The following is a 27,667-nucleotide window of genomic DNA, read 5'->3' on the forward strand; positions in this document are numbered from 1 at the left end:
TGTTGCTGATCATGTCAAGAGATATTGTCTTCAGTGTCTTGTTGCTTATTCAAATATTCATTTTTTTAAGATTTTATTTATTTATTTGACAGAGAGAGAGACAGCCAGTGAGAGAGGGAACACAAGCAGGGGGAGTGGGAGAGGAAGAAGCAGGCTCATAGCGGAGGAGCCTGATGTGGGGCTCGAACCCAGAACGCTGGGATCACGCCCTGAGCTGAAGGCAGATGCTTAACCACTGCACTACCCAGGTGCCCCTCAAATATTCATTTATTTGTGCTTTTATGACTTCGTGTTGTTGGCTGCCACCATCCAGAGACACTTGGATGTTTAAGAAGGAAAAAATTGGGGGTAACCTTATTTGACCTATTATTTCTCAAGCTCTTTCCTCAAACTTCCACCTGACTTCGGCCCAGTTAAGGGGATTCCTGGCAGAGATGAATGTAGATCTAAGAACAGGATGAATAACTAAGCCAAGATTGGGGTAAAGGGTGTTTCAGGTGGGGGGCAGTGTAAGCAAAGGCTGAAGGACAGAAGTGACGAGACATGTCGACAGGAGGACAGGCACTCCCTAAACAGGCTGCGTAGGGTTAGCTCACAGCACGTCTTAGACACGGCGGAGCACTGAGACTTGGCTGCACCCACGTGGATCATATGTGACCCACGGAAGTGCAGTTCTAAGGCCTGCGTCACCTGCCTCCGCTTCCTTTCTCCTTCCCAGGGCTGCCCTGCAAAGTTGCTACTCCTGTGTTCCTTCCTTCCTTTCAAATCTTCCCAATTCCCAGTTTCCTCTTTTACCGTCTATTCAAAATAGGAATGGACTTGAACCGAAAAATCTTACAGAGAAGATTTACAGAAGGAAATCCAGGTACACTAAATTTTGCACAAAAATAAATCCCAGTTAGGGAGAAACTCGTGATTTAGAGTAGAGTACTAGAATGCATTCCAGGTAGATCAAAAATGTCTGGGTGTAGTACTCAGGACTGCCTGGTCTCAAGAGACAGAAATTCAATCCGGAGAAGTTTAAATAAGAAAGCAGTCGTGTCGGGTTATATAACTTGGAAAGACAGTGGAGTGGCTAGCCTCAGGCACGACGGGATCCAGGGGTGCAAAATGACAGCCTCAGATTATCAACTCTCTCTCTTTCCTTCTGTTTCTGTTTCTCTCCGTTGTTGGCCTCATTATCTTCTACTGCAAATGTGTGTCACTGATGTAAGTAGGGGAGCCTGACAGCTAGAAACTCCAAGCCTACATCACCCAGTTGGAGGATCCCCAAAGAAATGAGAAACTAACTCTTTCTAATTAAGGGTGAAAAATCCCAGGGAATAATTGCACGGGGCCAGTCTGTCAACTACCCACAGGTGTCCTGGAGGCAGGGGGGGTTCATGATTGGCCAGGCCTGGGTCACGTGCCCATCCATCTGCTTGCCCTTCGGTGGATTCCTCACAGGTGTAGAGGTGGCAGTAGTGGGGAGGAGCAGTGGCTGAAATGAATTCTGGGCAGAAAAAAATAATGTAATTGGTTGGAACAGAGACCTTGTGGCGAAGATGATCAGGAGACGCGTTAAGAGTGGAAAATGGGGCCGACTGTATAAATCAGTACCGCGTAAATGAAACGGAGCACCAAATACTCCAACAAGTGTGTGTGTGTGTGTGTGTATGGCTGATTCTCGTTATGCACAGCACTTAGATTCTAGAAACTCACTGCCGTTGCTGAATTAGTGAATCATTGCCCTACGGGAAATACAAGGATAGGTTCCCGTGAGCCTCTGGTCACTTTTCATCAACTGATCAATACGTAACCTTGTTTTATGTGTGTTTCTGTTTAAAGATACTTTATTTAATATATATTGTTGATTAATTACACGGACTTCACAGCCAAAAGCACTATCACTCATGTCTGAAGGACACTAGTTGAACACGTGTATTTTCTGCATCAGGCACATCTCGGCCTTCCTGCACTTAGGAACACTGGACAGCCCTTCAACACGACGCCTGGGGCCATTTTAATAGTGAAATCATCAAGAAAAAGCACAAAAATAAGAAAACCATGGCACTGAATGGACCACGAAATGGACACTTGCTTGTCTACAGAAAGAGAGCTGACACTGGAAGGCAGGTGTTGCCCTTTTCCACGTCTGCTGGGATCATGCTAGTAGGTGGACTTGGTTTTTCTCTCTGCCGTGCAGAGGTCCAAGAATGACTGTAGAAGTGTCAGGAGAATATCAATTTGGAGGTTATACAAATTTGAGCGAGCAGGCAAATTCACAAATACAGAATCTATGAATCATCAGGATTGACTGCATTTTCCCCTCAGTAGTTGGGAAGATTCATCTGGAAGCGGTGGGCAGGAAGGAGGGTGGTGCTGGACATGGAGATCACCTGGGAGAAGCAGCAGCGCTGGTGGGAGACCCAGGGAGCAATGTGGAGGGAATGAGGGATGAACACGAGAGGAAAGGAAGACAGACTTATTTCCAACCAGACATAAAGGGGTGGGGGGAGGAGAGTCGCGTCAAGGAGGAGGGAAGGGCCAGCAGCTTGAGTGTTGAAAATGAAGAACCAAGTCTAGAACAGAATCTGACTTCAAGGCCAGAATCTGACTTCAGTTGTTTGTTTGTTTTTCAACGTATTTATTTTAAAAGACTCCACACCCTATCTGGGGCTTGAAGTCATGAACCCTGAGATTAAGTCACACACTCTCCCCATTGAGCCAGCCAGGTGCCTGACTTCAGTTCTGTAATGAGCCATTCGTTGGTCCTGTCAGACAATTTGTGTTCTTTGCTCTAAGATACAAAAGCGCACATTCAACTGAGTTAAAAATAGGGAACAAGTACTGTTCTAGTATTAAATATCTCCACTTCCAATCAACTAATTAACCAATCTCATTAATAATAAGAAGAAACCACACACAGCACTTACTATATGCCAGGCATTGTTCTAGGCTCTTTATATTTATTAGCCCATTTATTTCTCCCAGACTATGAGGCATCATTAGACCCATTTTTAGATGAACAAACCGAGGTAGAGGTTAGTAACTTGCCTGCAATCCGACGGCTAGTAAACGGTGGAATCTGCTTATAGAAGCTGTGTGTTTAACTACCATGTTATATTGGCGGTATCGGTTAATGTTTCCTATAGACTCTCTTTTACCACATTGCTGTCTCCCTGCCTCCCCACTGCCTGTGCCAATTCCCTCCACTTCCCTTCCATCCAATATGTGGCTTTGTCAATGTTGCTCGCTATTTCTCATCTAAAATAGAACAGTAACAAACCATGTTCACCCTAATTTTTCTTCTTATTTTTCTCCTAAAAAACCCCAACAAGGATCTTTAGCTATCTAAACCTAGGTCAAATTATAGCTCACAAATCCCTATCAAGTTTCTTTTCAGAACAAGCCTGAACTCTTCATTTTCTTATACTTAAAAAATACCAGTTTGCTAGCCTCTATCAGCAGTTGTTTTTTCTTTTCTTTCTTATTTTTTTTAAAGTAATCTCTACCCCCCATGTGGGACCTGAACCCGTTACCCGGAGATCAAGAGTCCCATGGCCCACCAACTGAACCAGCTGGGTGCCCCACTTTTTCTTTTATATTTAAAGTAGGAAGAGGGACACCTGGGTGGCTCAGTCGGTTAAGCGTCTGCCTTTGGCTCATGTTGTGATCCCAGGGTCCTGGGATGGAGCCCTGCAAGGCGGGGGAACTGAACAAGGAGCCTGCTTCTCCCCCTGCTTGTTCTCTCTCTCTGACAAATAAATAAAATCTTAAAAAAACAAAAGTAGGAATAATCTAGACTTTTAGGTACTAATAAAAGAATCCTTTTTGCCTTAAGCAACTCATTTGACATCCTCATGTTTAAAGGAGTAATACTGGCAAACCATTAGTAACTCTTAACCATAGAGAACAAACCGAGGGGTGCTGGAGGAAGCTGGTTGGGGGATGGGCTAGATGGGTGACAAGCATTAAGGAAGGCACTTGTGATCAGCACCAGGTGTTATATTTAAGTGTGGATTGCTAAATTCTACTCCTGAAACCAATACTACACTATATATTAACTAACTTGAATTTAAATAAAAAAAAATAACGGAGTGATACCGTAGTTCTCATTAGAGTACTATAATTAGTATTTATAAAACAAGTGGAAAGTTGGGACACCTGGGTGGTTGGGCGTGGAGCCTACTTAATAAAACAAAAACAAAAACAGAAAAACCCTGGAAAGTCATAAATGGAACTGTTAAATAAATCAGGCGTTTTACTGTGGGACTCGCCTAGAACAACTACACAAACATCTCTTTTGTTTGCCAGCTTTATTTTAGCTTTGATTTCTCAAACATAGCTGGTTTCTAGGTGTGGAGAATATGGCAGAGGTCGTGTTCAAGGAAGGTGGGAAGTATTTAATTCTGCAAACACATACTACTCTGTGGCAGGCCCCTCTATTCAGCACACACAGCCTCATGCTGTTTTCATGAAAAGATCTTGAGAGACGTCCACGACAGCAGTCTGTCTAGGTTCAAGTACACAGCCACGGTGTGCCGGCAAAGTTGCCAATGGGCCAAGGCTCCTGAACGCTTCGCATACTTACTCAAGTGCTTTTCGATGCTACCATTTTACGTTTTTGTTCTTTGTCTTATAACAATAGCCATCATAATTTAAGAACTCAAAACTTTTTTTTTTTTTTTTAAGATTTTATTTATTTATTCGACAGAGATAGAGACAGCCAGCGAGAGAGGGAACACAAGCAGGGGGAGTGGGAGAGGAAGAAGCAGGCTCATAGCAGAGGAGCCTGATGTGGGGCTCGATCCCAGAACGCCGGGATCACGCCCTGAGCCGAAGGCAGACGCTTAACCGCTGCGCCACCCAGGCGCCCCAAGAACTCAAAACTTTTAACCTCGCCTTGCATATCCTTCATATTTATGTTTAGAGAAGTTGAGCATCAAAGTGCCTGTCTCACCCACAGCTCCCATCCCTGGGGCTGAAATTCCTTAAGCACACTTTGTTCTGCAGGTGACATTTGGCCTGCTACCCCAGCCACGGCAGATCGGACCAGGGTGACCATCTAACCTGGACCAGTCAGGACATTTTCAGTTTTAGATGATGGAAAACCCTGTCAACCTGGTTTGGGTGAAAAAGAAAAGCTTACTGGGTTACACAGCTGTAGGCCCTGATGGCTCCACAAAGCTGCAGAGGAGGCCACAAAGACCCGATCGCTCTTTACCTCTTGGCTTCTTCCTCTGTGTTAGCTGCATTTGCAGGCAGGTTGTCCCTGGTGGTGACAAGCTAGCAGTTCCTTGGTGAGGACAAGATGGCTGCTTGTAGCTCTAGGCTCCTATCACTCCGGCCCCACGTCCAGCGGTAAAGGGAATGCTCCTTTCTCAACAGTTTTAACATCAAATTGGCTTCAGTTGGGTTGTCAGCCCATTTCCCAATAACCATCGCCACTCAGTGAGGTCAGGTTCAGCTATTTGGACCATCTACAATGAACGTGGGGTAGGGGTGATTTCCTCGAGGAAAATCAGGGCACTATTACCACAAGAAGGGAGACAGATACCAGTGGCAAAACCATCAGGTCTTAACACATGACCCAAGGACAGGCAAAATAGAGGCTTGACTGTGGCCAAGGAGGAGGCCTGTTGGGAAAAACTCCCCAACAGGGACAGTGGCTAAATAAAAACATGAGATCCTCTCTCTGGAGAAAACGGAACTAGAAGTCCAGAACTGAGCAGCAGGTAGGGGTGGCATAAGCAGGACACAGAGACCAGAGACAAGGAGGGAGATGGAGTGGCCGAGTCCTGCGGTAGGGTGGCAGGTGAGCCCCAATGAGCTTCGCCGAGTGAAACCAGGCCCCTGGGACCTGCAACATCCTCAAATCTTTGAAGCACAGCTGAGCCACCAAGATTCATACTATCACTGTCTCCAGGTATTGCCTCAAGATGAAGACCCACTACATTAAGTGGGATGAAGAACCCCAAGTCCTTCACCAACATTTAATTCGGGAAAGGTAAAGACAAGAAGGAAAAGAGATAAAGGGACAGAATGTGGCCTATGGGCAGTGGCAGAGAGGACTACTTCCTGTGCTCTGTGCTGGGCCGGGAAGTGGCCGTGGGGGTGGGGGGGGGTAAGTTGTCTCCCATTATCCTTTCTACCCCTTCCTTGCCCCCAAGGTTTACAACTAAGCAGCCAGCTGAAGAGGCTCCTCACCCCACCCCACCCTTATGGAAATGTCCTGGAAGTCTTGCATACTTAGCTTCAAGGTCATTCCCGGCCACCAGGGAGGTGGGACTTGCAATCTTTTAGCTGGGCAGCTTTAAGCACAACTAAAAGTTCAGTTCTTTTCTAAAGGGTGACAATGGCCATAGAGAGGCGACCTGCCATCTCAGCCACATCCCCTAAGGCCAAGCTCCCCCTCCTCTGTGCCATCACAGCCACCCATGGTCATGCCCCCTCTTGTGGTGTTTTTTCCACTCCTCTTGTCCAGAAGCTTCCATACAGTTCAGAATGGCCACCTTAAACTTCCTCTTTACTTTTCTATTTCAGTTCGCTGCAGCTAATTGGCTATATCCCTCCTTGTCCAAGTTTTCAAATGAAGGATCACCTTTTCATACCAGGCCCCACAAGTCATACAGTTGCTGGTCAGCCAATGGATTCACTAGCCTAAAAATAGGTGTCCATCTTGGTCCAATGAACTGACAAGGGGAGGGATCAGGGGACTGCACATTATAGATGGTGACTTATCTCAGATGGGGTTGAGACAAGGTAGTAATGACTGACATATCCAGACAACTATGTTTTCCCCTGACATATTCAGGTGAATCAAGTGGGTGGGCAACACATGTCCTCACATATTGTATTAGTTTCCTAGTATTGTTTTAACAAAGTACCACGAACTGAGTGCCTTAAAACAATAGATATTTATTGCCTCAAAGTTCTGGAGGCTGGAAGTCTGAAATCACGGTGTTGGCAGACCCATGCTCCCTCTGCACCCTGCCTTGCTTCTCCTCTAGCTCCTGTGGTTTGCTGACAATCTTTGTTCATCACATGGCTGTCTTCTTATAGACATTGGTTGTACTGAAGTAGTGTCTACCTACTCCAGTATGACCTCATCTTAACTAATAATATCTACAATAATCCTATTTTTAAATAAGGTCACTATCTGAGGTAATGGGGGTTAGGACTTCAACATCTTTTCTGGGGAGGACACAATTCAATAGTAACATACACCTACTTGGGTTGCACAACCAATTTCTCCACAAATCAGACCGACATCTAACCATTATAGCAGATTACTACCAGAAGTACAATCCTTACGCAAAAGGTATATGACACTGCAGTGAGTACTATGATAAAGATGTGTTTACTGTGTCTTTCTGTATTCATCAAATGTTCTTAGTTATGCTATCAATACTGTAGTCTTGGTGTTAGTAACCTCCCTCCAGAAAAGAAAAAAGGTAAAAAGAAAATCAGTATTCGAAGGTAACATCGAGGAATAAGTTTTATTTATTTTATAAATATATAAAATATAAATCACTGCTTAAAGTTTATTAACTGGAAAACATAAATTTATCCAGTAGACAAAATACGAAAGCACTAAAAATGCTCCCAACAGCCTCTTAGCTCCTGTAGTGTCTTACATGGAGCCTTTGTAAAGGCCAAGATGGCTGCCATCTTCAAAGAAGAGGGAACCTCGCATAACTGCAGGAAGTAATGACCATGTGGAAGAGAGTAATGGAGGAACTAGAGGCAGCCACTGAAATGCAGTTTGGCATAAAAGGATATGAATGTGTAAATAACTTTTTCCCGTGGAATGCCAACCTCTCCCTTAAAAAAAAAAATGCCAAAGAGACATTTTAATAGTTTTAGAGAAGAGAAAAACTCATCTTGGAACTAAAGGAATGTACCAGAATAATAATGTAAGGTAGGAAGGGAATTGTGTCAATAATTTGTATATGTAAAATCCTTAAAACATTACTATGCGGTAGGAAGTATTATCTCTCTCTCTCTCTTTTTTTTTTTTTGATAAGAAAACGAGACCATTTCGAGTCTGACCGCCCATCTCTCTTCTCTCATTCTCACAGAACTTTCCTCTCTCCCTCATGTTGTCAACATAGCTGTATTCATGCCATTCTCCTTGACATTCTCCTTGCACCCCTATTACCTAGAGCAGACTTTTTCATAGCAGAACCCTTTTATTAAGGGAAACTCTGTACAGATGTTATTTATATCGACTTATGTGGATTTATATCAATTTATGTTTATCAAATAAACAAAAGGGGTGTTTTATGAAGATTTTTTTAAAGTTTAGATTAATAGTATTATGAAGTTAACAAGAACAAAGAAACTATTCTCATAAACACAGCACTTTAAAATTAGGCAGTGAAGCACAGACGAAGAGGAGTATTAGTGTTACTCAGCACCAGTAGTCAATTTCAGCACTTAGTGATAAAATAAAAAGAAAACCCTGATCCATGCAAACATTAATCTGTTCTCCACATTACATCCTAGTGATCTTTTAAAAATGCAAACCTGATTAACATATTTCATCAACTCATTAAAATGCCATTGACTGTAAGTTGCATCATTATTTTATGTATAGTCCAGAAAGAAAAAAAAATGCTAATTCAATGTTGATTTGGGAGATGTTAAAAAAAAAAAAAAGCGTGTCTCACAATCGCAGGAATGTGGTACACCAGCCACTTCATCCTCTTAAAAAAATCAATGGTGTCTGGTTCTCTCAGGATCAGGACACTGCTCGTGAGGTTCTAAGAAACCTTCACGACTTCACCATCGCGTTCTCTGCATTCCAGCTGCACTGGCCTTCTTTCCATTCACCCAATCTTCCAGGTGGCAGAGCAAGCTTCACTTCCTCTGGAGAGCCTTCCCTGACCTCCCTGACCAGGCCACATCCGAGCACTTGGCTGTCTCTCCTTGACAGCGCTGCCATGGTTGACATCTTCTCTGGCTCCCATCTGAGCTTGGCTTATGTGCGTATATGATCAGCGTCTAACTCCATGAGGGCAGAGAACATGAAGTTCTGCTCCCACTGTACCTTAGTGCTTGGCACAGCAACCCGTAGCATCCGATACACAGAAAGCACTCCAGCATTTGTTGAATGAATGAACTGAAATAAAAATTTTAAAAATTCAGGTGGCTGATTTTAGGATACTCTTCGGTTCAGAGGATCTCGAAGATCCATGAACATGAGTAGTAAGACTTTTGTTTCACAGCTGAATCATTAACAATATCCACCAAATTCTTGTCTCCTTATCAGAGATACCAGATTTAGACAAAAAGCATCGAACAGTACTTACTATGTGTTAAAACTCCCTCTAGCTCAATAATTTTATCGCAAGGTGGTCAATGTGTTTTTGTAAACTCTCAGTTTCAAGATTCTGTGCTGAGCTGGTATGTCTGTGCCTCTCCTGATTTTCAGGCTCCCTCTCTGCTCTCCTCATACCTGCCTTGTACAGGCACGAACCCAGAGAGGGCTGGTCAGAGCTCAGCCTTCTGAAACAATGACACATTTGTCAGAAGTTCTACTGTGTTCACAGTGACGACAGATGCTCTCTGGCTTCTGCCTGCAGATCTCTGGCCTGCACCAAAGCATGCTCATCTAGATGGTGCAAGCACAAGTTGAGGCTTTAAAATCTGGTATAAAAACATCTGAGGGTGTGGGTATTTCTTTTGTGTAACAAGTTTTAAATTAGTGAACAATATTCCCAAAAAGGATATTGGAATAAAATGCTTGCGGAACCTTAGCGGTACATTTATTTGCAAAACGAAAGGGTATGTGAAAACAGCTGCTTGGTTCTATTGAGTCTTTTTTCTTTTCTTTTTTTAATATTTTATTTTTTAAAGTAAACTCTGTGGGACTTGAACACGCGACCCCAAGATCAAGAGTAGCATCTCTAACGACTGAGCCAGCCGGGGACCCCCAGCTGCATTAAGTCTTGATGCTCCATTTACCAGGGACTTCTTGATCTGTCCCCTGGCGGCTTCTTACTGGGCCCAGCACCAAGTTTCACATTTTGCAACAGTGCGATACTTATGACTCGCCCCTGATACACGCTCTGCCCTCACGTACCTTCGGCCCAAAGGACTGTCCCTAGTGTTTTGGGCTCAGCTCACATCTAGTCTTTGCGAGTCTTCCCTGCCACGCTGCCAGCTCAGGAGTCCCCGCAATGCTCTCACCAGAGAGCTCGGATCTCTGCCGTATGTGACCTTGCTATAGTCTGTTTGCCCCCCCACTAGACCGCACGCCCTGAGGGAGGGGAACTCATCCTTGCATTGTTGGCGTGGTCTGGGACTCCGTGTGCAGCAAACACTGAAAGAAGCCCTTTCAGAGCCTTGTCAGCCTGGGTATTTTCAATTTTTTGCCAGTAGAAAAATTTCTACCTTGTGGTTTTAAATTGTATTTCCTTGATCACTAGTAAGAGTAAGCATCTTTTCGTGTTTTTATTAATTTATGTTTTGGACAGAGAGACTGTGCACAAGGGGGGTGGTTGGGAGGTGCAGAGGGAGAGAGAGAATCTTAACCAGACTCCGTGCCCAGCTTGGAGCCTGACCCGGGGCTGGATCTCACAACCCTAAGACCATGACATGAGCCGAAATCAAAAGACGGATGCTTAACCGACTGAGCCACCCAGGCGCTTTAGGTAACTTGCTTCATGTTCTTTGCCCATTTTTCCATGAGTCTATTTATCTTTCTAATTTGCCTTGACACTTTGCAAGACTATTGTCTTTTAAAGATTTTATTTGAGGGAGAGTGAGAGAGACAGAGACAGAGACATGGAGAGACAGAGAGACAGCACGAGTGGGTGCGAGGTGCAGAGGGAGAGGGAGAAGAAGCAGCCTCCCTACTGAGCAGGGAGCCTGATGCGGGGCTCAAACCCAGGACCCTGAGATCATGACCTGAGCTGAAGGCAGACACTTCACGGACTGAGCCACCCAGGCGACCTGACACTTGCAAGACTATTTTAAAAGATCTCACAAGTAGTAAATTCCATACCCTTTTGTAGTCCTTCATCCTGCTGAGCCAGTTCTTCCCTGTGTTTAACCTAAATCCCACACACTGCAGTGGGCACTCATTTCCTCTTGTTTTGATCCCTGCTGTGAAACGGAGACTAGCTGATTATCATCAATTATGGTAAAATCATTCTTAAAAAAAAAGTATTAAATAACCCAGACTTCTCTTATTTAGCTAAATAATCACAATTTTAATCTATACTCACAGATCTTATTTCCTAATTATTTTTCTCTTTACTACTAAACTCTGCATTTTTTTTTTTTTAAAGATTTTATTTATTCGACACAGAGAGAGAGCACAAGCAGGGGAAGCGGCAGGCAAAGGGAGAGGGAGAAGCAAGCTTCCCACTGAACAAGGGGTCCAACATGGCGCTCGATCCCAAGACCCTGGGATCATGACCTGAGCCGGAGGCAGACGCTTAACCGACTGAGCCACCCAGTTGCCCCTAACTCTACATTTTTTAGTCTAGAATCTAGAGCATAAAAATGGGACCCAGGGACTGGCTAGTGGTAGGCATAACTGGAAGATGACTTTATGGTTTCTGATGTCTGTACTTCTATTCCTTCCTCCCGTTATGGTGCCTCCACTCCTTACAAGGCTACTTTCTTATTTCATTGCTTGATAATCACTCCTAAAATATCCATCAGCCAGACAGAGGAAGATCACAGAGCAAGGATTCCCTTTTAGTAATTACCACTCTGCCCCAAATACTTGATGCTCTTCATCAAAATTCTGTGAATCTCTTACCATTTGTCCATAATAGTAAAGAATCTACAATAATGCTGATCCTATCCTCTAAAATCGACACCATTTTAGCAAATGGGTTTTAAAACAAATTTAATGGCTATGTTTCTTTTTTTTCCCCCTAGATTACTGGCCAGTTTTTCCTCACCGCCCATTCTCCAAGTTAGCATGTATTTTCATAACCATGCTCTGAGTTTGGTCCTCTGTGCAGTGAGCCTTTATAGGATTTTTTTTATTATTATTAATTTTTAAACATTTTAAATTAAAATAGACTGCATCAAGTCTTCCAAATCCCTCTTTGAAGCTCATAAGGAATGAGCCTGACAAGGCTTTTCTCTTCATGAGTATTCACGTAACTGTCCAATTTTTTTTTTTTTTAAAGCTTTAATTCAGGTCATCCTTTAACTTTAGAAATTGTATTATTCTGCTGGAGTTGTCCTAACACAGGACCACAGACTGGATGGCTTAAATATAAATTTTTTTCTCATAGTTCTGTAAGATAGAAGTCAAGGTGTTGGCAGATTGGCTTCTTCTGAATCCTTTCTCCATGGCTTGTAAATGGCTATCTTCTCCCCGTGTCTTTACATGGTCTCCTGTCTGTGCAAATCTGTGTCATAATCTCTTCTTATAAGGACACCACATTGGATTAGGGCCCACCCTAATAACCTTTTTTTTTTAATTTTAATTTTTATTTATTTATTTATTTTTTAAAGATTTTATTTATTTATTTGACAGAGATAGAGACAGCGAGGGAGAGAGGGAACACAAGCAAGGGGGAGTGGGAGAGGAAGAAGCAGGCTCATAGCGGAGGAGCCTGATGTGGGGCTCGATCCCATAATGCCAGGATCACGCCCTGAGCCGAAGGCAGACGCTTAACCGCTGTGCCACCCAGGCGCCCCAACCTTTTTTTTTTTTTTAAATGAAAAATAGATTGAAAAAAAACTAAGGCACAAATATAGATGGAGAAATAGCAACATTAATGTGGGCATAAAGGCAAGGAGCACTTGAGTTGCCACGAACCCAGAAGAACCAGGAAATAAGGATCCATGGGCTACAAAGAGGGGAAGCATTTCAAGAAAAGGCTGATCAACAGCATGAAATGTCAAGTATGCTAAGGTCATAAGATATCCTTTAGATTTGGCAATTATAGAGTTATGGAGTAACATACCAGGAGTAAGAGGAAGGTAAGAGTTGTCTTAAAGAATAAATGAGAGAAAGGGTCATGGAAGCAGTGAGTACTTTTGTGAAGGAAAAGAGTAAGAGATGAGAGACAAAGGGATGTAGGGTCAAGGATGTGACTTATTTATTTATTTATTTTAAGGTGGCAACTTGAAGGGAAAGAGTACTTCAAGAGTAATTATTAAATATTAATCTCTGAATCATTCTGAGTCATTCATTGAAAAAAAATTTTTTTTTCTTTTTTTTTTAAATGGAAGCAAAGCTGAGATGTAGCCGTAGCATTTGGAAAAAGCCCAGATAGAGTAAATAAGGCTGGCCAAAGTTCTTCTTTGCTTGGCCATAATGTATGGATCCAGGCAATTTTATTTAAACTCTCTAAATCCCAGTTTCTCATCTATATAACAATGGTACCCATTTTATAAGTTTTTTGCAAGGATTAAATGCCTCACCTGTTATAAGCACTCAATAATGTTTAATATTATTATAATGATTAGGTTTGTTACTAAGAGGTGCCTTTAGAGGGATCAAGCAAATTCTATTTGATTGACTGTGGATTTTAAGATGTTCTTAGGTGAATAATTGTTCATTGAGACCTTTAGTAAAAAAACAAAACAACAAACTGATTTTTTACTGAAGTAATCAGATCTGTTTCAATGCTAAATCACACCTTAACCCCATAGTGAAGATTTTTTCCTTTTAAAGATTTTATTTATTTATTTATTTATTTGAGAGAGTGAGCAAGAGTGAGCATAGCCAGGGGGAGGGGCAGAGGGAGAAGGAGAAGCAGACTCCTCACTGAGCAGGGAGCCTGACATGGGGCTCCATCTCAGGACCCTGGGATCATGACCTGAGCCGAAGAAGGCAAATGCTTAACCGACTGAGCCACCCAGGGGCCCCAAAACGAAGATTTCTGAAAGTGAAGACTGTCAACCAATCTCTCCAAATCCCTAAATAATTGTATAAGCCCTTTAGAAATTCTAAATTTTTTAAAGCTTTATTTATTTATTTTTGAGAGAGAGAGCACCAGCTGGGGAGAGGGGCAGAGGGAGAAGCATACTCCCTGCTGAGCAGGGAGCCTGATTCAGGACTCAATCTTAGGACCCCGACATCATGACCTGAACTGAAGGCAGACACCCAACTGACTGAGCCACCCTGGCGCCCCTAGAAATTCTAAATATTATGTAGATGTTAGAATACTAGCATAGTTATTTACTTAAAAAGAAAATCAATTTATTTAAATTTTTTAAAAAAAATCACCCATTTCTCCAAATTCCAACCCCCTGCCTCTGGCAACTACCAATCTGTTCTCTCTATGTATGAGCTTGATATATATACGTGTGTGTGTGTGTGTGTGTGTGTGTGTGCGCGAGCGCACTTGTGATTGATCCATCTATCTATATATATACACATACATATACAGTATTAAATTTTACATATAAGAGATCATATAGTATTTGTCTTTCTCTGCCTTATTTCATTTAGCATAATACCCTCTGGGACATCTATGTTGCTGCAAATAGCAAGATTTCATTCTTTTTTATGACTGAATAATATTCCGGGGTATGTGTGTGTGTGTGTGTGTACTACAACATCTTTGTCCATCCATCCAATGGTGGACACTGAAGTTGTTTCCGTACCTTGGCTATTATAAATAATGCTGCAATGAACATAAGGGTGCATATATCTTTTGAATTAGTATTTTTGTTTTCCTTGGATAAATACCCAGAAGTCAAATTGCTGGATCATATGGTAGTTCTATTTTTAATTTTTTGAAGAATCTCCATACTGTTTCCCATCAACAGCACACAAGGGGTTCCTTTTCTCCACATCTTCAGCAATACTTGTTATTTGTCTTTTTTTAAACTAGCCATTCAAACAGGTATGAGACGATATTTCATTGTTGTTTTGATTTGTATTTCCTTGATGATTAAATGTAGAGCAGCTTTTTGTGTACCTCTTGGCCATTGGTATGTCTTCCTTGGAAAGATGTCTACCCATATCTTCTGCCCACAGCAAAATTGGATTTGTTTGCTATTGAGTTGTATGAGTTCTTTATATATTGTGGATATCAGACCCTTATCAGATATATCATTCACAAATGTCTTCTCTCATTCAGTACATTTCCCTTGCATTTTGTTGATGGCTTTCTTTGCTACACTGAAGCTTTTAAGTTTGATGTAGTCCCGCTTGTTTACATTTTTGCTTTTGTTGCTTTTGCTTTGGATGTCGGATTAAAAAAATCATCACCAAGACTTATGTCAAGAAGATTATTGCGTCTGTTTCCTTCCAGGATTTTTATGGTTTCAGGTCTTAACATTTGTCTTTTGTCCATTTTGTCGATGGTATAAGATAGTGGTCTATTTTCATTCTTTTGCATATGACTAATTTTCCTAACATCGTTTATTGAAGAAACTATCCTTTCCCTAGTGTATATTCTTGGCTCCTTTGTCATAAATTAAATGACCACATACGTGGGTTTATTTCTGGGCTCTCTCTTCTGTTCCATGGATCAATGTGTCTATTTTTACGCCAATATCACACTGTTTTAATTGCAAGTACTTTGCAATACTTGAAATCAGGGAGTGTGACACTTCCAGTCTTTTTCTTCTTTCTCAAGATTGGTTTGGCCATTCAGGGTCTTTTATGAATTCATGTGAATTTTAGGACTGTTTGTTCTATTTCTGTGAAAAATGCCATTAGAATTTTGAAAGGGATTACACTGAATCTGTAGATTGCTTTGGATAATATGTATATCTCAACAGTATTAATTCTTCTAATCCATGAATATGGAATATCTTTCCATTTATTTGTGTCTTCAATTTCTTATACTTTTCAATGTACAGGTCTTTCACCTCCTTGGTTACATTTATTTCTTGGTATTTTAAATCTTTTTGATGTAATTATAAATGGAATTGTTTTCTTAATTTCTTTTTCTGATAGTTCATTATCACTGTATAGAAATGCAATGGGTTTTTGTGTATTGATTTTGTATCCTGCAACTTTCTTGAATTTGTTCACTAGTTCTAAGATTTTTCTGATGGAATCTTAAGAGTTTTCTAGAATATTGTCATCTGCAAATAATGATAGTTTCACTTGTTCCTTTACAATTTGGATACTTTTTATCTCTTTTTCTTGCCTAACTGTTCTGGCTAGGATTTCCAATACTACGTTGAATAAAATTAGTGAGTAGCCATCCTTGTCTCATTTGTGATTTTAGAAGAAAAACTTTCAGTTATCACCACTGAGTATGATGTTAGCTGCGGGCTTGTTACACAGCATATGGTCTTTATTATGTTGAGGTATGTTTCCTCTATATTGCTTTGCTGAGAATTTTTATCATAAATGAAAACTGACTTTTGTCAAATTTGTACAATTAATAATCTGTAGGTAGTGAGTATATTAACCCTTTGCCTGCAAAATATGTAGCCAACATTTTCTCCCAGCAATTTATTAAAGTATCATTCATGAAACAAACTTTATTTTTTAAAAAGATTTTATGCTTAAGTAATTTCTGCACCCAAAATGGGGCCTCAAACTTACAAACCCAAGATCGAGAGTCTCATGCTCTACCTAGTAAGCCAACCCGGCACCCACAAAACTTTTTATTTTTATTTACTTTGAAGATTTTATTTATTTGTCAGAGAGAGACAGAGCGCACAAGCAGGGGGAGTGGCAGGCAGAGGAAGAAGTAGGCTCCCAGCTGAGCAAGGAGCCCAACATGGGACTTGATCCCAGGAGAGTGGGATCATGACCTGAGCCAAAGGCAGACGCTTAACCGACTGAGCAATCCAGGCATCCCAAAACTTTATTTTAAATGTACTTGACCTGCCATTCTTTTCCTTTACGGCTTCCAAATTCGAGTTTTGTGTAGACTCTACTTCCAGACTCAAATAATATTCTCCCTTATTTTCTTATGGTACTTTCCTAGTGTATGTTTGTGTGTATAACATTTACTTCTTCAATTCATATAAAATATTTTTAGTGGATAGTATGAGATAGGGATTTAGCTAATTTTTTCTATTTTGTGGCTTTTTTGATAGCCAGTTGTTACAATAATTATTCAAAGTTTCTTCATTTCTCCACTGATTTCAAATGTTAAGTGGGCATTTTAATTTTATTTTTTTATTGGAGAGATTGGGGAGGGAGGGGCAGAGGAAGACGGAGAGAGAAAATCTTAAGCCAGCTCCAGGCTCAGTGCAGGGCCCGACTTGGGGCTCGATCTCACAACCCTGAGATTATGACCTGAAAGGAAATTAAGAGTCAGATGCTCAATCGACTGAGCTACCCAGGTGCCCCTTAAGCAGGCATTTTAGATGAGACTCAAAGGAGGCAGAGAATTTGGATGTGGTGGTCTGACAGGAAGTGACTCACATGACTGAGGCCAAATTTACAGGGACAGCATGAGAAAATGATGGGTGTTCTTTAAGGAATGCTGAGTATGGTGGTCCTGGAGCCGGGAAGCACTCAGTTTATAATAACCTCAATAATAATTTAGAGAAAAACAGCTACCTTGAATTTTAGTATATAGCTAAAAGACATTTTTTTGTTGTTTTTTCAAAAAAATTTTTAAAAATAAAATTCATGGGGCGCCTGGGTGGCTCAGATGGTTAAGCATCTGCCTTTGGCTCAGGTCATGATCCTAGGGTCCTGGGATCGAGCCCTGCTTCGGGTTCCCTGCTTGGCGATGGGAGGGAACCCCTCCCTCTAATGTTCCCCCTGCTTATGCTGTCTTGCTCTCTCTGTCAAATAAATAAATAAAATCTTTAAAAAAATAAAATTCATTATCCATTCAGAATAGAAATTTTTGGCAAACTTGAAATAAAAGGAAATACCTTAAAAACCTACAGTACACATACTCTATGACAAAATACTGAAAGCCCTCCCCATAAGCCTAGGAACAAGACAAGAATGCCTGGTGTCATCATCTTTCTTCAACATTTTAGTGGAAGTCTTAGCCAATGTCATAGGCAAGGACAAATAAGATATGAGGATCAGAAAGAAAGAAATATGTCACTACTTACAGAGGACATGAATGTGTCAGAAAATCTAAAAAAAAACATGAATTATTAAAATTAGTAAGTGACTTGGTAAGATCACCATATAAAAGGATATTTACTAGAAGCAAAAAGCAATTGTTTTTACTAGTGGCTACAAATAAAAAATATAACTTTGAGAAGCAATATAACTTAAAATAGTCAAACACCTAGAAATCTAACAAAATATATGTAAGATTTCTATACTATAAGAAATCTCTAACCAAAATTAAGGAATACCTAAAAAAAATTCTTAAAAGAAGGATATACTATATTTGTGGATTGAAACTCGATATTGTAAAGATGTCAATTCACCATAAATGGAGCTATATATTCATTGCAAGCCCAATCAAAACACCAATAAGTATTTTTATGGAAATATAAGCTAAGTGTAAAAATAAAAAAGAAAAATAAAATAGGAGTTAAGAGTTTCTATAATCATTTTCATGGAAAAGTTGAAATTTAGGGGTGTCTGGGTGGCTCAGTCGGTTAAGCCTCTGCCTTCGGCTCAGGTCATGATCCCAGAGTCCTGGGATTGAGTCCCACATGGGGGGAGGGAGGGCCCTTGCTCAGTGGGGAGCCTGCTTCTCCCTCTGCCCCTCCCCCTGTTCATGCTTTCTCTCTCTCAAATAAATAAAATCTTTAAAAAAAAAAAAAGGTGAAATAGGGCTGATCTGGCATTGAAAGAAGACAATACAATGTAAATATTTAAACATTTCTTCAGTATTTGCTGCTTTTGTACCAGGTACACTGCTGGGTATTTTCCAGTTAGCATTCCCCAGAACCTCAGCTCCTGAGATGCTCAGAGAAAAAAAGGTTCCATAGTCACCAGCCTATAGGAAAAGCTCCATGGTACAGTCCCCTCTTGGAGATTCACAGCGGACAGCAGGATTTTAAAGGCTCTGACAAATTCCGGAGAAGTGAAGAAAATAGATTGTTTAACCTAGGATTTTCCAATCTCATTTGATCATACAAGCTCTCTTTGAGAAACACTGCCCTGAAGTGCTTTTTATATGTATCTGTTCTTACCATATCTGTGAAGTAGCCAAGAGTTGAACTGTTCATTTTATGGATGAAGAAATGGAACCTCAGGCGGGTAAAGACTTATATAGGTCACATAGCTACTAATACAGATCTCCAATGCAAATCTAATTTTTCTTAAAAAAAAAAAAAATCTAATACTTTTTCCAGGGTGAAACATTACTTTCATGCAAAATAGCATTTTCGAAATGGAATAAACCTTTGTGATCTCTTGGAGTAGTAACCTTATAATGTTGATGAGACAATTGGGGCCCAGACAAATTAAGTGCCTTGCCCCAGGTCAACCGCTTGCAGACTAGCAGGAGGAATAAAAGAATCCATGACTCAGTGACTCCCAATTAAGTGCTCTACTGCCCCATATAATTAGGAGACAAATACGTGTCAATGTAGTGTGAGACCAAATTAACTGCCCAGATTGAGTAGGTGCTCATAGATGCTGAATGAACGATTTACCTGAGAAAAGAGGATACTGGGGCTCCGTCAGGCTGTCGTGGAATTTTGAAATGAGGGTTTAGGAGCCATTTGACAACTGGGTTATAATGTGGTAGAACACTATTGTAATTTTTAAGAATTTAACCCCTTATTTGTATTATTTTATCCCTCTCTCCCTAGAAGTGCCACATGTCACCTTGAAAAACTAAAAGGAATTTAAATTTCTGATCAAAAGCAACTTCACAGCTGGAACTGGGTACATCCTGGAGTGTCACAGGTTGGGAATCATTTTTCTGAAGTGTGTCAGATCTGAGGACTAGAAGGAAAATGCAGTAGCCATGAACACCTGGCCAAACCTGCAGGGCAGGGAAGGGTGTTCACTGCAGGTGCTGCTGTCAGAAAGAGCAGGAGGGAAAACCAAAACACTCCTGACAGGGCCTGGAGCAGGGCTGGGCTGAAAGTTCTAAGACAGAGTGAAGAAGGGAAAAGCCTGTATTTAACAGCAGAGGGAAAAATGAGGGACTATGGGAGACAACAGACAGCCAGCCCCCAAAAGAGGAGAAGTCAATTGTAAATAATAGGGAAGAGGAATATAAGCGAATGCAAACATTCCACTGAATTCTGGACTTTAAAAGGAGCAGCAGTCGTTCTGTGTAGAAACGTTTTGGCTGTGGCTGGTGGCCACTGGGCAGAATGGGTGAAATAGCTTGACGTCTGCAGAAACGTTCAGTCCATCTGTGGGAGATGTTCCCTTTGGGACAAGGAAAGAGTAACCAGAAGCAAAAAAAGAATTTGTGTTTTACTCTCCTTTGCTTTATCTTCTCCATGTAGGTGACTCTTGGGGACTTTATGTGGGGAGCGGGACTAGAGTAGAGGATGACTTAGGGGTTCCTGGGTCCCCTGGGGAAATACCATCACAATATCAATTTGTGCTCCATCCTCCTTCCAAAATGTGCAACTTCGTGTCTAGTTAATATAATTTTAATTCTACTTGAGAAGTTCTGTTTTTTAATAGCTCCTTAGTACTATCTGACCCCCAACAAAGCAAGAGAAGACAATCTTTTACTTTCTCAAAAGTGATTATTACCTATATTAAAAAACTAAAAAGCAAAAAACCCTGTAAAAATCAGGAGTTTCTAGACATTAAAATTTTGTAATTTTACCCATTTGCACCCTCTGAATTTGTTGAATTAGAACCACTCTCTCCTCCAGTCAGTAGACTCTGGTGACACAGTTATTAATGCTGTCCACCATGTAATGTGGGAGGTGGCTCAGAGGTGCTACTGGGGCAACAGGTGCAAGTTCAAGGACAGCAGGACAACTTCTCAGAGTATGTGAGAAGTTTTCATTTCAATTTTTATTGCTTTTCATTTTCATTTTCAACTTTTATTGCTTTTCTCGGATTATAAAAATAAATGTTCATTGTAGAAAAACTCAGATCTTTCAAAAATACGTAATGCAGAAAGTGAAAGCAATCCAAAATTCCATCCCTCAGAGCGAAGTGCTTCAACTGTTTCCCTCAACATTTATTTAAACTTCATTACCATTTATTTAAAACAAAATAAAACTATTGTGGTGGTTTTTTTTTCTTCTTCTTTTTTTCAAACGGGATCATGGTAATGTTTAAGCCAGCAACTCACTTTTCTTGCTTAAGATCTGTTCTACTAAAGAGATCCATCACATTGTTGTTAAAAGGTTTCGTAGTATTCTCTGGTATGAATGATTCCGTTTAACCAAATTTCCACTAATGGAAAATGTTTTTACAATTATTTCACTCTGGTGAACTTCTTGCTCCCACATCCTCGTACATAGGTGAAAGCATTTTTGCATATAAAATCCTAGAAATGGATTTGCAGGGTCAAAGGGTGCATGTATTAACATTTTTATTAGGCTGTGCTTGAATCTTAAATCTTTAAAATTGCTGCGCAGTTTGAAACAGTACCGGCACGATTCTTTGTTGCAAAGTCTAAACATCAGCCATTAAGCTAGTTTTAATTCCTTTTTCAGAAGTCTTTGGAGAGGACAGTTTCCTGTCACAGGCTGGCATGCGACCTCATGTGTTTTCTGTCTGTCTACAACTTTACAACTCTAAAGCACATCAAAAATACTTGTTATTTTTGAGGAGTGAGCTTTTGGGATTTTTTTTTTTTTCAGACATTAGCTTTAGGTATCTTTTTGGAGTCTTTTAGTAGGCTTAGGTAAGATAGGTAAATTAATCTATTACTCATTCTTCCTCCTTTCATTCACTGGAGTGACTATCACATGTTGGTGCTCTTGGGAGGACTGCCTAACACAGGTGCAAGAGGCCATTATCTGCCAACCCTCATCTACTTAGCATACGGTTACTGTTTCTAGCACTTTTCCAGTATTTGTCACATTAAACTGAAGTCACCAGGGGTGACCATCTTAAACAATACTTCCACTTCAAGAGAAGGAAGAAGACAGAATTTCAAGAGTAAAAGACCGATGATAGCACCCTCCTGAGCCTCCTACTCTAAAGTGATTTTTGCTTCCTCTGGACTCAGATTTTAAATCACCTGTGCTATTCATTAACTTGGCGATGAACTTCCTTTGTTCTTAAAAAGCCATTTCAGTGTTTATATAAATCAAATCACTAACTATATTCTCTCACCTAGACTATATGCTCCACAAGAGGAGGCATTTTGTTTGGTTCACTGATGTTTCCCCAGCATCCAGAACAGTACCTGGCACATAGAAGATGCTTAATACATATTTGTGGAATGAAAGATGAAGTCTTTGAAGGCAGAAATCTTGTATTTTGCATCTCCATAGTAAATGCCAACTTGCTGATTAAATTAAGGAAATGACCTTCGTTCAGGAACACAATTTAAGATTTTCTTTGAAGCAAAGCGTGGAGTATCCCTTGCCTAAATAATATTCAAGGTTCTTTCCAGCTCTAACTTACTATGAATCTAGTAGTTTTCAAAGAATTAGAATCCAATAGAAGAAAATATATATACTACTAAAACTACAGTGAAAATAATTGGGTAAATCTTTGAGAAAGCAGTGCAGTAATTTTTCTAGCCTTTAGATCATTATAAATATCAAATTTGAGAAACTATATTGACTGCAAACTATATTCTGTAAGTGTTTTTCTTGGGGAAAAAAAAAATAACAACCTTGGCATCGAGTTGTTAATTGGGAATGCCTCTATAAGCATAAAAATATGTATTTAATGTTACTGTATATGCAAGAAGGCAAAGAAAATATTTATGTACAACATTTATATTCTGGACTATAGTAACAGTGGTGTGACCCCAATGAGAGAGATATCTGCCTTCAAATCCATGTCAACTGTGGAGTTATTTGAATTTAAAGCCAATAAAAATAAAAGCAGTGAAAAAGAATAAAAAAGAGAATCAGAGAGACAGAAAGATCCATCTAAATCTGGGGCATATTTCGAATAATATACAACATTTTTGGAAATAAAGGAAGAAAGAGAAAGGAAAAATTTTAGAAAGTCACTCCAGAAAAAAATCCATCTTATAAAACTCATTTTAATTCTAGTCTTTTAGTACTTATTTATGTCAGACCACCTCTTAGTGGATGTTTGGTTTCCTGTGCTGAGCCTTAGAAAAATTATCTTGTGGTCAGAAAATAGCATATTCTCAAGACAGTTGACTGAAAAGACTTTTTTTGGCTTACTATTTTTTACAACAAATTTTACTTTAAAAAGAGAGTGAATTAATCAGATTTGAGATGAACTCTCACTGGTAGAACTGTAGTGGATATATTCTGTCTGCTTAAAAAAGAAAATGAATCAGCTTGAAAAGGATTTTATATAGAAGCAATTGACATGAAGAATAGGGCCTGAAATGAAAGCCAGTTTTTGATCTGTGAAAGAAGAGAAAGAAAGAAAGAAAGAAAGGAAGACAAGAAAAGAAGGAAAAAAGAAAAGAAAAGAAAGAAAGCTTTAAGAATACTTGGGTGGGGGAGGGGGGATTTCAAAAAACACAGTAGTTAGAAGAAGGCGTGTGCCCAAGTTAGACTACAGAGCAAAGTCTGAACAACAACAACAGAAACATTCTTGGGGAAAACTAATGCCAGGAGCACTCTTACGGCCAATTTACTAACATAAAAAGGTAAACAAGTATTTATTTGCTGAGGCTTATGACATGATAATACACATGACAGTACACTTGTAATACCAGACCTTCAAGAAAAAGAAATCCTCAAAAAATCTTTTAAAAGACAAATTATGGAAAAAACTGTAAACATTAGAACATTTCAACTTAGGTGAGATAGATAAAAATAGAAAACGAAGTATGAATATGGTAATATGTTACTGCTTTCAATCATTAATGTTAGGAAGTAAAAAACTGTTAGAATTTTACATCTTAAGGCAAATGGGAAATGGTCCTAAAATTGTACAAAAAATGAATTTTAGCGCTCAAGAAATTCCAATTAAATGTGTAAAAATTCCCCCCCAAATGTTCAAGTAAATATTTAAGTTTGACAGGTTATCATGCTTTTATTATTGATATACTTGCAATATTTATAAATCTCAGGTTTAAAAATAAAATATACATTATTTTTAAAAGATGATTTTTAAGCTATAAAAAAGCATTCTCTGCCTACTTAAGGGCTCACGGGAAAACTGATGCAATATTCAATCTCTACACCAAAACAAATACATACAAAATTCTAAATTTCATTTTATAGAAATGCCATCTATTAAATACATGGTGCTTTATCTCAGTGACAGGCTTAAGCTCAGCCAGGAATCAGAAAACGTGTTCCGGGTGGAGGCCCAGATCAACTTGATCATTTCATAAGCACAATAAATCATCCAAAAAGCCCACCTCAAATAGCTAAAGTAGTCATAAAAATAGGCTGATGGTTACTTTACTCCAGCGATAACATAATCCTAGGTCTTATTGTTGTGGAGCAGATGTCATTATGGGTGGGGCTGACGCGCAGAGCAGCTGAAACATTTTTGTACCACCCCCCGCACACTTTCAATGGGATAGAAGGGGCTCCAAAAAGGTAAGGGAAAGCTCTCAACGATCAATTCCTACTAGAAATAAGGAAGTTTTGATGTGGTCGTGGTGCCCATTAAGACCACAATGAGATTTTTTAAATCCCCCATGATTAACTCCTACCCTGGAAAAGAGATCGTCCCTTTCTCCCCTCCCCTGCCGGCTCCTCCTTGGGACACTTGGCTGAGTCTTTCTTTCTCTCCTTCCCACGCTGAGGTGAGGCTGCACGCAAGCCAGGGACGCCTGTTTTTCTCTTCGCGCGGAGGGAACTCTGCGGGTAGGAACCTCGGGTGGCAAGAAGGGAGCGGGCGGCGATGTGGGAAGGCAAAGAAAGCTCGCCAGGGACGAGCCGGGCTAGGGTTGGAAAAAGACACGCGGGCCACCGAGGAGCTAGCCGAGGAGGCCGAGGTGACGAGGGAAATCTCCCGGCTCGGAGCTGGGACCGGACGCTTCCGGCGGGCCACAGTCGCTCTCGGCCTAGCGCGGCTCGCGTTCCGCGCTCCACCGGGGCGGCAGGGAGTTAGAGAGGGTAAACCGCGCCTCGCACTTGCCTGGGACCGGGTGACCAATAACTGGTAATAGTCTTTGCTCGGCGCTGGGCCTTGTCCTACAATTTCGAACAGAGTCTCCGGCAGCCACGACGCCATCTTGGGACGCCACTGCCGTCGCTAAGACAACCAGGAAGGGGCGGGGCTTGATTGGGGTCATGGGGCCAAAGCCCTAGTTTAAATCGAACCCCGCTTTTGAGCTAGCAGGGGGGTTTCTGTCTTGGGGTGATCGACCTCTCTCCCAAGAGTCAGAGGGAACTCTGGCCGTGAATTTCAACCCTCAGGTCCCCGGTGACCCGAAAGGGAATTAGTTCCTGCTACCACGGAGGGGAGGGGGTGACCCCGGCGGAGGGATACCAAGCACAGCCTCACATTTCCCTTCCTGGTCCCTCGAAGGGATCGGGAGGAGATCTCAGGCTGCTGGGAGAGTCGCTCCGGGCGGTGGGGGAGGGAGGGGCGATGTGATGGGCCGCGAGTAAGCAGCGGGGCCTTTCCCGCGGACGAGCTCGTCTGTCCGAACCGGCGGGCAAAATAGTTCCCGGAGGGTGTTGGAACGGGCGGGGAGGGAGGCGGCGCGGGCGGAGGCGCACGCCGGCCGCGGTGCTGCGGCTCAGCTGATAATTGAAGGGACCCGAGGAGCCGCCGCCGCCGCCGCCGCCGGGGGGGGGGGGAGCGAGTGGAAGTTACTGCCGCGCCACCGAGTCCGGACCGGAGACTTTGGGGCCCAACTAGGTAATTGGGGCGCAGTTCCGAGCGGCCGGGCCAGGCTTGGGGGAGGGGGTTGTGCCGAGGGGTTGGGGGGGTGGCGGGGGGGTGGGGAGGAGCTGGAACAGAAAGTCCCAGGAAGCCCGGTTGTGTCATCGCCGCGATTCGGCCCCCGCTCGGCCTGCTCCCGGCGGCGGCGGCGGCGGGGCCGCGGAAGGACCGGGCCGGGGGTTGACGGGCGAGGCGCTCGAGGGAGACCGGGGCCGGGCGGGAGCGGGGGGGTTCGCTGGGTCCCCCCTCCGGTCCCCCGCGATGAGGAGGGCCCTTCACGGAACCGGGGTAAGGCGTGCGGGTCTTGGGGAGCCCGGTGGGGGCCGGGGGGGCCGGAAGTGGGCTTTGGAGCTTGGAGGGCGTCTAGGAAGCGAGAAAGTGGGGGGCCGGAAGTGCAGGTGGGGGGTGTGAAGACGGCAAGGGTTCCCCGGAAATGGGATGGGGGGCCCGGAAACCGGGAGAGGGGAGGCTCCAGGGCCGGGGACGGCCCGGAAATGGAAACTAGGGAGCAGCTCGAGTGACAACAGTTGTGGGAAGCGAGGGTCAGAGGAGGGAGAGGCCGGAGTGACTTTAGACCGCAGTAAGGGGTTTCCTGCCAAGGGGGGAGGGTTGTGGGCGGGCGAGGCCGGAGACGGGGTCTGCGCTGGGCAGTTTAGCCGTGGGAAGTTGAGGCTGAGTGAGGATGACGAAGAGACGGGCATGCAGGGGGTCTGGAAAAGAGGCCGAGAAACTTGGCTGACAAGAGCAGAGCATGCTTCTAAATAGATCAGAATGGAAATCGGGGGTGGGGGTCCAGGATTTGGGAGGGGGGTGGACCAATTGTCACTCCAATCGTATTAGCATTCAGAGCGAGTCAGGCGATTAATTTATTTATATGTGGATTACATAAAATCTATTATATCGTTTGTCCATTCAGTTCACCCTCCTCCATCCTCCTCTCTATGGTGAGTGGGTTTCTAGTTCAGAAACAAGTTACAGGGGAGTTCAGATAACGAAGGTTGGAAAATCCCAAATCCTTTCCTTCCTCAGAAAAACAGGAATCCTTAATTTTCTACAGGGAAAAAGATTAATAAAGATTTAAAACCACATGCAAATCGGGAGGAAATAACTTAACACATTTGAACTGCTGGGGGGACGGGAGGGAATTGAGGAATTGGTTACCCTTGTGTGGTAAGGAGGGAACGGAAGGGGCTGCTCCTAAAGCTTCGAGACAGGTTTGTTTGTATTTGATAACGCCGTTTCACTTTGGGGACGTTTAGCTTAAGCATCGTGTCTGGAGGTGGGTAGAGTTTAATTGCTTGTTAGTTAATTGAAGGAGGGACTGTGTCAGTGAGTAAATGTTCGTGTGTGAGGGGTGCGGGGGTACGTTTAATAGCGCAGTGAACGTGTTCTGAGTGGACGTCTAACTACTCCCCTGCTGTCTCCTTTCCTAGTCGGCCTTCCCCGGATCTTGCCTGGGCTGCCAAATCACCCGATCCCCGGGCTTTACTCCGTTTTGTAGGCCCTTTAGTGCTGTGTTCAACTTTCTATTCCTTTCCAGTCTCTCTGTAGATATTTTTGGCATTTCATTTTTTAAAGACCCAGAAAGTTGAGGCTGAGGATCTCCTCTCTAAAAACAAAACAAAACAAAAAATATAAGGTAGAAAGTTGAAAGAGCTATTGAGTGGGGCAAAAAAACCGACGCTTGGAACAAAGGTCCTAGTTGTTGGGGGAAAAAAGGCAAGAGGCCTATATATGAGGCCTGTGTGTGTTTGTGTGTCGCATTTACTCGGGGGTGGGGGGGTTGGGGGGGAGGTTAAGGTTGAGGAATGGCATTATCAGGTTTAGAGACAATCAGTTGCAGATGGTTTTATTGAGGTTTACTTTCATATTTACATTATGCAAAGAGATCAATACTAAGTGTGAATTTTAAAGTAAACAAAA

General features: G+C 42.1%; 2 protein-coding genes across 18 annotated transcripts in view; one reads left to right on the forward strand and one right to left on the reverse strand.

Moving 5' to 3' along the window:
- FBXO36 (F-box protein 36) overlaps window positions 1-25,385 on the reverse strand; it is an 84,585-nt gene extending 59,200 nt beyond the window's left edge. For 2 of the 6 annotated variants that reach the window (XM_008690385.2, XM_008690384.2), the window contains exon 1: window positions 24,992-25,385. In XM_008690385.2, coding sequence (XP_008688607.1) covers window positions 24,992-25,148 — 157 coding nt within the window. In that variant the 5' untranslated portion in view covers window positions 25,149-25,385. The remainder of the gene's footprint in view (window positions 1-24,991) is intronic. The other 4 variants (XM_008690381.2, XM_008690383.2, XM_008690382.2 and 1 more) reach the window with 4 other exon arrangements.
- A 215-nt stretch (window positions 25,386-25,600) lies between these two features.
- Window positions 25,601-27,667, forward strand: part of TRIP12 (thyroid hormone receptor interactor 12) — a 140,546-nt gene continuing 138,479 nt past the window's right edge. For 6 of the 12 annotated variants that reach the window (XM_040639437.1, XM_040639447.1, XM_040639442.1 and 3 more), the window contains exon 1: window positions 25,611-25,720. The gene's annotated coding sequence lies outside the window, so the exon portion shown is untranslated. Of the gene's footprint in view, window positions 25,721-27,667 lie in introns of all 12 variants that reach the window. The other 6 variants (XM_040639465.1, XM_040639472.1, XM_040639478.1 and 3 more) reach the window with 2 other exon arrangements.

The sequence above is a fragment of the Ursus maritimus genome, unplaced genomic scaffold (assembly GCF_017311325.1).
Source record: "Ursus maritimus isolate PB19 unplaced genomic scaffold, ASM1731132v1 scaffold_1, whole genome shotgun sequence".
NCBI classification, from domain to species: domain Eukaryota; kingdom Metazoa; phylum Chordata; class Mammalia; order Carnivora; family Ursidae; genus Ursus; species Ursus maritimus.